The 12420-nt window shown below is 41.2% G+C and overlaps 1 protein-coding gene across 3 annotated transcripts in view; it reads right to left on the bottom strand.

The window, feature by feature from the left end:
* Positions 1-12420, bottom strand: part of LOC127454618 (protein Aster-A-like) — a 48210-nt gene that overhangs the window by 16102 nt on the left and 19688 nt on the right. For all 3 annotated transcript variants that reach the window (XM_051721938.1, XM_051721939.1, XM_051721940.1), the window contains 7 exons: positions 8255-8453; positions 5188-5208; positions 5003-5087; positions 4760-4863; positions 4341-4436; positions 3689-3769; positions 1725-1843 (listed from right to left, as the gene is read on the bottom strand). In XM_051721938.1, coding sequence (XP_051577898.1) covers positions 1725-1843; positions 3689-3769; positions 4341-4436; positions 4760-4863; positions 5003-5087; positions 5188-5208; positions 8255-8453 — 705 coding nt within the window. The remainder of the gene's footprint in view (positions 1-1724; positions 1844-3688; positions 3770-4340; positions 4437-4759; positions 4864-5002; positions 5088-5187; positions 5209-8254; positions 8454-12420) is intronic.

Raw genomic sequence — 12420 nt, 5'->3', positions numbered from 1 at the left:
ACAAAGATTTTTAGAATATTTGAACTCTGTAGGTCCTCACAATGCAAGTGAATGGGTACCAAAATTCTGAAGTTCCATAAGGACATAAAAGCATCATAAAAGTAATCCTTATCCTAGACCAGTGGTTCTCAACTGGTTTTGCTTCAGGACCCAGATTTTACATTGGAAATCAAGTGGCGACCCACCATAGTAAAAACATAACCTGTATTTAATGTATCCTGGGTCGCATTTCCTTATGTTGCATAGTTTTGTTCATGGTTTTCAAGTACGAGGACATGCATCAAGTGACATTATTTTTGTTGTTGACGTCAACAACAAAAGCGACAGGAAGTTCTCTCCCCCCTTTTAAAAATTGAAGAGCATTTTTACTTATATGAGCCCATTATTATCCCGTTTGTTTCCTAATTTCAAACATAATTCAAACAGAACGTACATATTACACAGGAGGAAAGGCCCCTCATTACCATGGTTAGGTCAGTGTAGCTAGTCTTAAATAACAGTAATAATAATAACAAATTATAGTATTTATGAAAAAATAAATACTAGCTGAAACACATCTTGAAACTTTAACTACAACTGCCCCTGCTGATATAAAATGAGGTCTAATAGATTCTACCTTTAGATTATTTCATATGAAACTATAACATTTAGTCAAAATATAACTTTTACTCATGTAAAATCGTGAAACAATTTTGTAAAGGTGATGATGTATAATGGAAAAAAAATTAGCACATGGCACAGTGTTGTTCTTTTCCTTCTCAGTGCTGTTTGGCAAGTCAGGTCTGCCTACTGTTTGAGAGGTTTGACTTGACTTCCTCCGTAATGCTTTAAACCAGAAATGCCTCACTAAAATTGAAATTGGTCACATCAGTTTTGAGGTCTGCGCTCCGCAATATCGAGGGAAGCCTGGTTGTTGCACGTGCGCCAGAGAGAAGTGTAGATCATGATCGCGAGCTGGTTCCGTTACACTCGTGCAAAAGTGCAGATGAGAAGCCTTTAGCTGATTGCGAGATTATCATTAAATCTGCCTCGGCAGTCCTAAATAGGCCATCACTTGTGCGGCTGCCGAAATATCTTCAATGGGAGAACCATGGCATTGTTCTTTCCCTGCTGTCCACGACCCAGTCTGAATAAACCTGCGACTGACTTTTGGGTCGCGACCCACCAGTTGAGAAACACTGTCCTAGACTTTAGTGGTTAAATCCATGTCTTCATTCAAGCGATATGATAGGTGTGGGTGAGAAACAGATCAATATTATTTTTACTATAAATGTCCACTTTCTTCTAATAATATTCTCGTAATATTTAAAACATTACTTAAATATCGGTCTGTTTCTCACCCACACCTATCATATCGCTTCTGAAGATATAGATGTAACTACTGGAGTCTTATGGATTACATTTATGCTGCCTTTATGTGCATTTTGGAGCTTCAAAATTTTGGTACCCATTCACTTGCATTGTGATGACCTACAGAACTTTCAGCAGAAGAAAGAAAATCATACACATCTGGGATGGCATGAGGGTGAGTAAATGAGAGATTTTTTGGGGGGGGTGAACTGTCCCTTTAAGGGAAGTGCAAAAATGTAGAATATGACATCTTAATCTAAAAAACTAAACCAAAAAGGTAAATATACAAGTACACTTATTCTGTTTTTCCTTGTGTTCTAAGGCTAATTTAATGTGTAAATTTCATAAACAGATTCCTCTCAGCATGTACTCACAGCAGGCCATTCATAAGTTCAGCAGTAGGGGAAACGTAGTCATCATCTTCACTAGTGAGCCCCAGCTCTGTGCCGTAACACTGGTGAACAATGTGCCACAGCTCCTTGGGAGACAGAGTCTGTGGAAGAGGAACATATTAATCTCAGCACATTATTCGCCTAAAAATTGCTTCAACACCATTTTTATAAGGCAAAAGAAGTGATGACACAGCTTTTTATACTTAAAGGATTTTGATTACAGAAATGTTCCTGCTAATAATACTAGCTAGCCATTGACTGACTGTACAGTCAGACAATCAATAGCTCTGTTCCAAAACTAAGTGAGCTGCCTCGCTGTCTATTACATACGGCAGCTACAATCTAAGGGGCATTTTTCAAACAGACAAGCTTGCTGAAAGAGGAGATGTAGTCATGCATTGCAATTCATCTGTATTGTCACCTGCATTGGATGCCAAGTGCTAATTATTACGGCATTTTTGCATAAGTTTGATGCATTAAATGCTTCCTAGGTAGTCAGCTCACTAGGATTTGGAGCAGAGCTTACAAAATTGACAGCAGAAGCTTTATGATAGCACAATTTCATTTATAACTGTGTTCAGTTGAACAGACAAGCCTGCTGAAAGAGGAGTTGTAGTCATGCATTGCAATGCATCTGTAAATCGACACCTGCACAACGTGCCAAGAGCTAACTACTATGGCATTTTTGCATCCATCTGCACTGTATATTTAATTGTAATCTTACATAACATACATGCATTAGAAGGGCATATTTGACTTGCAGTTCTATCAGTGTCTTGCGCAGAAGCACTTCAGACGCTGTGCCATGTTAAAAGGAACATAAAATGTTATAAACCCGTTTCGAGACACCTGTGTTCTATTCAAAGAAATGCATCTTGCTTTTTTTGCGCAAGAACGCATTCAGTGTGGCAGCACCTTTACCAAAATGGAACCTCATAATACACTGATTTGAAACCCTTTTCCTGGACAGCAACTTCGTTAACGGTCAATCACACGCAACTGATTCAAATGGAGTTTGACTTTAATATGGTGCTAAGCTAATAAGCGCTAAAAAAACATAAAACAAATATTGTGTGAATACTCAATTTTTTATTGCCGAAATTGGAGCTATATATTGATAACTTTGAGTATTGTATAAAAACATTATATTGGACCCAATTTATATTAGGTGTCTTTAACTACTATGTACTTATTTTGTACGTGTTGTTGCATTGTACATTTAAAGTACCTACATTTAATTACATATGTAGTTACACTGTTAGCCTTACCCCTAACCCTAAACATAACCCTACCCATACCTCAACCTCAGTAGCAGCAAATGTGAATTTGAGAATTTTGCTGACCAATATGTACTTACACAATAAATACATTGTATTGTATGTATTTGAACTTAAGTACATAGTAGTAAAATACATCTAATATAAAGTGGGACCAGTATATTTATAATCGTTTCTCTCCGTCTGTTAGCTAACCTCGCAAGGCATTCTGGGACACTGGCCCTTTGATTTTAGCCAAAGCAAAGTATCTTATAAGACAACATGATTTTGCTGGCTAATGTTTCGAACTGCCTTCACATAGTAAGTGTGCTTTTGATGCCTAAAATGCTGCCTAGGTAGTCAGCTGACTAGGATTTGGAGCAGAGCTTACAAAATCGACAGCAGAAGCTTTATGATAGTACATTTTCATTTATAACTGTGTTCAGTTGAAACAGACAAGCCTGCTGAAAGATAGTTGTAGTCATGCATTGCAATGCATCTGTAGTCGCCACCTGCATAGCGTGTCAAGTGCTAATTATTATGGCCTGTAGACAGGTGATTTTGGTTGCCTGCAATATGAAAGTCTACATCCCACTGACAAATGCACAGCGCTGATGCTAACAGGAGACTTTATTTAGATAAAATGCAAGCAGTATAAACCAGAGTCTGAACTAGGAGGGAGATTCTCACATTATCCATCAGTGCATTCTGCCATAGTCTGAAGATCATCATGTAGCTGCGATCCCTCGCCCCAAATGATGTGAAGAAGTGCTGACAAATAAAAGATTGGTGAGATTAGACGTATTCACTTACAAGATTAAGATCCCCTTTTCTCCCCAATTTGGAATGCCCAATTCCCAATGCGCTCTTAGTCCTCGTGGTGGCATAGTGACTCGCCTCAATCTGGGTGGTGGACGACGAATCTCAGTTGCCTCCGCGTCTGAGACCGTCAATCAGCGCATCTTATCACGTGGCTTGTTGTGCGCACTGTCGCAGAGACATAACGCATATGGAGGCTTCACGCTATTCTCCGCAGCATTCACACACAACTCACCATGCGCCCCACCGAGAGCGAAAACCACATTATAGCGACCACGAGGAGGTTACCCCATGTGACTCTACCCTCCCTAGCAACCGGGCCAATTTGGTTGCTTAGGAGACCTGGCTGGAGTCACTCAGCACGCCATGGATTCGAACTTACGACTCCAGGTGTGGTAATCAGCGTCTTTACTTGCTGAGCTACCCAGGCCCCCCACTTACAAGATTATTAAAAATGCAACAAAAGTCTAGAAATCAATTAATGGTCATTTTAACATGGATTCTGATGTCTGCTTTGTGGTACCTTCTCGTGTTCAGTGCTAATCTGGATGGCGTTAGGGATCAGCTTGGCCGTCTTCTCTTTGGTCAGACTTGTCACATCTTTCAGCAGTATCGTTATCTGGTGATACAAAGAGGGAGAGAAAATCCTTTAGCAATAACTATAAACAGATCAAATAATGAATGTTTTATTGCTCTGTCAAAACTACAAGTTTCACATTTCTGCTTTTATACCCTTGAAGCACCTTGCTCTATGTACTTGTAAGTGCCTTACTGTAACTGTGTTCTAAGCATTAAAAAATAAAACTAAGGGAAGGGTTAATCAACACTATGCCATAAATGTTGTCGATAGAGTTTAACTTGTATTGCACCCAGAACAGTTCATTAACTGCTAAAAGAAAAACTTCAACTGACTTTGAATGTACTCTATTATATAAGGGTTACCGTGGTCTCCCATCGGAATATATTACTGTAGAAGCAGAGCCAATTCTCAGACAGGTAGAGACGGCCCTGGAGCAGAATGTCTTTCTGCAGTGCACATGAATAGTCTAGATAAAAAAAGAAAAACAACCAGAGGCCATGTGATCATCACACTAATACATAATCGACTCAGAACAGAGCTGTGATCTAATCACCGGTCCTTTAAGAAAACATTACTCATTTCACTCATGGAGGAGTGACACTCACCCACTATGAGACGCTCTGAATCAGGCAGCTTTTTAAAGAGTTTGCGGAAGTCTTCATTCCTCTGTTTGTATGTGGGGCTCAGAACCTGTGTATCAGCGAGAGAGACGTGAGCAGGAGAAACTAGCACCATCAGCTGGAGCACAAAACACTGAGGCATGAACTTCTGAAGACCCTAGGATACTTACATTGTACCAGCTCTGCATTTTCTGGAATAGAGAGGAAAAGATGGGAGAGGATGTTGGTTATGATTTCCATTCTTTAAAAAAAACAAAAAACAGGCATAGATACAGTTCACTGTATAAACCCACACGTGATTCCTTTAAACTCAACCTGAAATCAAAATCAAACCTATGGTCCTATTGTGCACAATTCATCAGTGCATGTTCCAAACATATTCCATGTTTTACACTGTAAATTTTCATGACAATGTAACAGCTTGCTCCGCCTCTGAAACGACTTTCCTTTGTGGAGAATGTCACCAAAGTTTCCACCTATAGGTGCTGTTGGTGTTTCAGGAGGGGAGTATTCTGTCACAATGCAAATTCTGATATGTAAAGCCATATGTCACATTATGGAAGTAATATGGGTTGCAAATGTGGTTTAACGTTGACTTAAAAGACTGAGTAGTTTTGTGCTGTTTTTGCTATTTAATGTTAAAAATGTAACATTTGCAATTCATTCCTTTAAAAAAAAAACATTGCTACTGTATCTTTCAGAATGAAATCAATGGAAATGGTGCAACACTTATAGCATTCTTCCTTCTTTATGTACTAAGAACAGGATATAACAGTCATTCTGTGTTAAGTATGTGGGTGGAAGAGCAAGCTCTTATCACATCAGACATTTAGAGTGATAATAATACAAGTGAGGCTCAACAATAAGGATTTTTTTCTGCTAGCCTGGGTTTTACTTGCCTTGCTAACATTTTCACTGACTCCAACACAAAAATGATTTTTAATTAAAAAAAATTTCTCCCCTTTTCTCCCCAATTTGGAATGCCCAATCCGAATGTGCTTTAAGTCCTATTGGTGGTGCAGTGACTCGCCTCAATCTGGGTGGCGGAGGACGAATCTCGGTTGCCTCCGCATCTGAGACCGTCAATCTGCGCATCTTATCACATGGCTTGTTGAGCGCGTTACTGCAGAGACATAGCACGTGTGAAGGCTCATGCTATTCTCCGCGGCATCCATGCACAACTCACCACGCACCCCACTGAGAGCGAGAATCACATTATAGCGACCACGAGGAAGTTAACCCAACATGACTCTACCCACCTTAGCAACCGGGCCAATTGGTTGCTTAGGAAGCCTGACTGGAGTCACTCAGCACGCCCTGAATTCGAACTTGCGACTCAAGGTGTGGAAGTCAGCGTCTTTACTTGCTGAGCTACCCAGGACCCCTAATCCATGCATTTTTAAGGTAAAATGTTTTTTTTTTTTTTTTTTTATGTTTTATAAAATTACATAAACTACACTGTAAAACATTTTCGTAATTTTAACAGAAAAATAATATAAAAATGCTACAGTAAAAAACTCTTAAAGGTATATTCTGGGTTCAGTAAAAGTTAAGCTCAACTGACAGAATTTGTGGCATCATGTTAGACCACAAAAATTAACTTTGACTCATCCCTCGTTTTCTTTAAAAAATAAAATTTACAGTAGCCTCTTTTCCACTATCGGGGCAGTGTGAGCCAAGGCTATCAACTGGTCAGCTGAGGCTGCTAGCCTCGGACCTCGAGCAGCGACACCAAAATCGATCTGCATTCCCACCATCGGGCTAATAGCCCCGCAGCGTTTTCCTAAAACATGCCCTAAATCCGCCGCCCTGGTGCCAACATCACACACCCCGCCCATTTCACAAGCAAGATGGAAATTCAAGCTGAGGTATTAGACTCTAGCTAATCATCAAAATGAACATGGATTTGTACTGTGCCTGCAATTTCTTAAATTTTCCCAAACCTGTACTGTGTGCACAGGATAAACAACTTGGCAAGTTAGGCGACAATATACTTATTCACAACTTCATTCAGCAGACACCATCAATCTGATGTTGCACCTTTTCATCAAGGCAGCCCAAATATTCAGAAGAGCCCTGATTTCATCAACTGATGATTCTCCATTTTCCATTGATCTGTTAAGGTAAGCTGGTAGCTAGATATGAAAGATTGGGAAATGAGTATCATGGTGCTGAAACCTCTGACCTAACTCAGTGAAACTCCGCCTTTGACATTGACCTGCCTCAATCCCCAGTCTTTGGCACAAGGGTAATCTGCGGGCCAAAGGCCATTGGACCCGAGGAGGCACAATGAAGCCCTGGAAGTGACAGTGGGAACACAACTGGCCCTGGCATGCACTAGCACACCCTTCTTTGGCCCAACAGTGGAAACTCCACAATGGAAGTGAATGGGGTCCATTTTTAAAGGATTGAAAGGCAAAAATGTAAAGCTCATAATTTTATAAAATCACTTACATTAATTCTTCTGTTAAAACTCATGTATTATTTGAGCTGTGACATGGTTTAAATAGTCATTTTAGGGATGTTTTAGGGTTTACAGCATTACGTCCTCATGGCAACAGTTACAAGATTGGATGTTATTTTAAACAGAAAAGTTTAGTAAGAAATTGTTTCACGCTTAAATCATGTTAACATGCATGTTGTTTACGCTTGTGGCAATACTGTATGTTGAAACATTGAGTCTTTTAACATTTACAGGTTGGCCCCATTCACTCCATTGCAACTGCCTCTATGTAACCTCGATTTCTGCATTTTTTAAGAAGAGGAGGAACAAATCTAAAAATGTTTGTGGTAATCAACATTAAGCCACAAATGCTGTTGATTGAGCTTAACTTGAATTGAACCGGGAATATTTATTTTAACCACACAATGAAAAATTCCTGTATATTTTATTTAACAATGTTTTATAGAATTAAAAAGTTTGATTTACCTTATAATTAACAGTGAAAAATTCAGGACAGACGTGGGATTGCAAATTATCATCTTGTTTTAAAGTAAAATGAAGCATTTTTTTACATTTGTGATTTAATACATTAGAGAACACCAAATTTTTACGTTTTCAAAGCATTAAACAAGGTTAACGTAAGAACGTAAGATGTAGTGACAACAAAGCAATGATGACAGTGCTGTCAACTTGCGTGAAACTCCCTCATACTGGCCCCAGGCCAGCAGTCCATCTTTACTGTTGAGCCCAGAAAAGACTGTCCAATTATTAAAGTGGTCCAGGATGTGGCTTACCTTGGCATTGCGGGTGAAGTGTCGGGCTGCGAGCGGGTAGGAGGAGGTAGAGGAGGAGGGGGTTGGAGGAAGGGGACTGTCAGAACCCCCACCGCATCTATCTCCACCTGCCTCCCCTTCGCTGGCTCTGCCTCCCAGCACGCGCCGGCGCAGGGAGGGTGAGCTGCCGGGAGTACTGCGCGGAGAGTTACTGGCTGTACTGCAGGCGGAAAAAAGTAAAGTCAGACACTCAGGTCAGACAGTCATCTGGCATTTCATCACACTGGTTCAACCGCCCTAAGGGCAAGTGGGTCATGCGCAAGGAAGCGACAGAATGGGCAAAGTTTATCCACTATTTACAAAACAGCATGTGTTGATTACAACAAACCGATTGTGGACCGCAGTTTACAACATGCGGATGTTAGGGACCACAAAAATGCACTAAAACGTTCCAAAAATGAATGGTTTCTAATCAGTGTTAAAATTAAATTGAGAAATGTTAGTTCTGAGCTCAGGTCAAAGCCCAGAGATAAAGACCATATTTGTATTAACAACAATCGTTTCCATAGTAGCATTCCATTACTGTTCCAGTAAAATAAAGGTGACAACATAGATAGGGGCTTCTATCCACAAACACAAAGCCTTATCTGTTCACCAACATTTGATCAGTCTGATGAGACATTTAATTGTCAGACATATGAGACCTGTTAAGTCAAAGGAGAGCTGATAGTGGCTTTAAGGCATGTGACATCAATTCTTAATACCAGTGTACTAGTGTACAAGGCAAGAAAACCATCAAAGTAAACAGGCTCAGAAGAGTATATGCTATATCTCTAACTACTAATGACCTGATACAGAATTTATGGAAAACATCAAATATAATGAATGCATCTATATCTACAGTGCACCCAAAAACTATATTGACATGTAGGCCACACTTAATGTATGAATGTCTATGCATTACCAGACAACATATCAAACCAATGGAATTTACTGCAAAGAAATATAGCACAAATCCACTTTAAGCAAACCATTTAAAAAAAGATACTAGTTTGTTCAAAATTAAGATGAAAAATGAGTGTCCAAAAACATGTTAGGACACGTTTTGGTTGTCAAACATTAGTGAACTACACATTTGGTTACTCTACTTGGACATCTGTGTGAATTTGAGAGGAACTGGCTTCTAACACACACTAAAAATGATCTCGAGACCAGTTGGTTAAAATTAGGCAAATTTTAAAAAAAGTTAGATCTGAGAAAAAGTCTAGCATCATATGTTTGCAGATACCACTTGAGTTATTATTTTGTATCTTGTGAAATGACATTTTTGGGGGGCCACCAGGACTATATGTTTTCTCAAAATCACAAATATACAGTATATATATATTTTTATTATTCTGGCAACCTTGAGAACAAGTACATCAGGTTGTATGTAGAACATTGAGTATTTGAGTTTAGTCAGTATGAAAGCATAAGAAGGTTCTGAAACCACCATGCAAATACAGATCCAGAGCATCAGAAAATCACACTTTAACACAACAATTAAATAGGCCTACAGCAAGATGAGATGATGACGAGTGACGCATAACATCTGGTCCTAACCAGATGCGACACGTTAAGATTCCACCGACAAGCAATCTGTCGGTCCACACCAGGCGCGATGCGACACTGCAATATTAATACACTAAAATGAGGATAATTGATAATAAAATGTAGAAAACAGAGCAATTAAAGACGAAACAGAGTGTTTATTGAACTCATTTTCTCACATAAGCTCCATAACGCTTTCTACAGCAAGCCCAGAGGGGATAAATACACAATCACACACATACACAGTGCAAGTATGGACCGGTATGTCTCCCACTGCCATTCTGAACCGGTGTGTGTGTGTCTGACAGAGCTCTGGCTGAAGAGAGCGAGACCTCAAGCGCAACATTCGGTAAGTGTGTGACACCCTCGGCCAAAATCAAGTTGTTGTGAACCGGGTAGTGAGATGCCAACTTTAATATACTGCAATAAGAATAATTTTAGATCAATTTGTTGACTGCGCTGCCTGGCGCGACATCACAGAAATATAAACCATTTCAAAAATAGAAAGCCCTGTCGTTGTCGCGGCTGGTTAGGACAAAAACTCTGATTAACATGGAAAAGATACCTTTTATTGCGTGTCGTGGCATCGCATCGCATCTGGTTAGGACACTAACAGAAGACAACGGCATAACGATAACAGACCATTATGAAAAACAATACTGTGGAGTCCCATATTAGTCACTACAGTTAGGCTATTGTGAAACAAACTATAATAAAAACAGACAGAAAGATTCTGAAAGCTTCTTACACCTTGTCTACACAGGATGCGAGTGATGTTGCGTTGCATAGCGCTGCAACGGCTTGAGGCTGTCTACACTGAACTCTTCGAAACTAACATTCTAAACCATTTATTTGGTTTAATTGGTTTATTTATTTGGTTTGCAGCGCAAAATAGCAGTTTACTGTCGGCGTGTCAGGACTTATGCATCCAGTGTAGACGGCATCATCAATTATAATGGGAGCGATTTGCTTTTGTCGTATTGTGCTCCTCGCATCTGGTGAGCACAGGGATTCACACTGCTTAAATCATATCACACAATGGGATAATAGTAATATTATAGTAATAGAAATAAATAGATGTATTATCTATGGTATTTTGGCAGAAATCATAGTTACTAATGTGACGAGGTGGAGGGCGGTGATTGAGGGCACTCACTGCCCTACTCACTGCTAATCAGCCAAGGAGAGGGATAAGGCCGAACCGGATGCAGCAGTTCAGGAGAGAGAGAGCCACATGCAGCTGCCGTGTGTGTTTATGTTTGTGTCTTTTTACATTTTCATTCAACATTATTTTGACTGTTCAGCTGGTTCCCGCCTACTCCTTGCCCATTTTAACCCTGTTACATTGGTCCCGAAACCCGACAGGGAGGAGGGATGCGCTGTCGTGGAGTCCTCGCCACTGCCGTCCATCCAAAGGAGCAGCCGCGGCCGTCCGCCAGGGGACGGAGGAGTTGCTGCCGGCCGGCTGGACACGGAGGACCGGCCGCCATCCGCGAGGAGAGAAGGGGCTCGCTGCCGGCCGCCTGGAGCGGTGGAGCCACTGCCAGGGGCGGAGGGGCTCGCTACCGGCCGCCAGAACATGGAGGGGTGTTCCATCTGCCAGAGGGTGGAGGAGTGGTCGAGGACCAGGTGATGGCGTGTCTGGGAACCGGCGAGCAACTTTTTTTCTCTATCTCCTCTCTCTCGCTCACTGTCACTCTGCCTTGCCCTTTCCCTCTCCTCTTTTCCCTCCCAGGTCTCGAAAGGGGGGGGGCAGGGGGGTGTACGTCATGCCTGAGGCAAAGGAGGGAGGAGTGTTATGAGGAGGAGGGCGGGGCCAGGCCGGGCCGTGAAGTGCGCATGGCCGGCACCCAATCGGGCTAATCAGCCGAGGAGAGGGATAAAGCCGAGCCGGATGCGGCAGTTCGGGAGAGAGAGAGCCACATGCAGCTGCCGTGTGTGTTTATGTTTGTGTCTTTTTACGTTTTCATTAAACATTATTTTGATTGTTCAGCCAGTTACCGCATCCTCCTTGCCCATTTTAACCCTGTTACAACTAAATACTGTAAAGGAATATTTCGGGTTCAGAACAAGTCAAGCTGAATCAGCAGCATTTCTGGCATAATTTATTTTGTGTTGTCCTGTCTTTTCTTTAAAAAAAAGAAGCAGCAAAAATATGGGTTACAGTGAGGAACTTACAATGTAAGTGAATGGGGCCAATTTTTGGAGGGTTTTTTAATTTTTGTTAAAGCATTACAATTTATTCTTCTGTTAAAACTAGTGTATTATTTGAGCTGTAAATTTGTTTAAATCATTGTTTTTGGGGGTCTGGGTAGCTCAGCGAGTATTGACGCTGACTACCACCCCTGGAGTCACGAGTTTGAATCCAGGGTGTGCTGAGTGACTCCAGCCAGGTCTCCTAAGCAACCAAATTGGCCCGGTTGCTAGGGAGGGTAGAGTTACATGGGGTAACCTCCTCGTGGTCGCAATTAGGGGTTCTTGCTCTCAATGGGGTGCGTGGTAAGTTGTGCATGGATCGCAGAGAGTAGCATGAGCCTCCACGTGCTGTGACTCTCCGCGGTGTCATGCACAACGAGCCACGTGATAAGATGCACGGA

This window comes from Myxocyprinus asiaticus, chromosome 16, assembly GCF_019703515.2.
Source record: "Myxocyprinus asiaticus isolate MX2 ecotype Aquarium Trade chromosome 16, UBuf_Myxa_2, whole genome shotgun sequence".
Taxonomy (NCBI): Eukaryota; Metazoa; Chordata; class Actinopteri; order Cypriniformes; family Catostomidae; genus Myxocyprinus; species Myxocyprinus asiaticus.
Note: the sequence above shows the minus strand (reverse complement) of the source record. Positions and strands in the feature narration are given on the sequence as shown.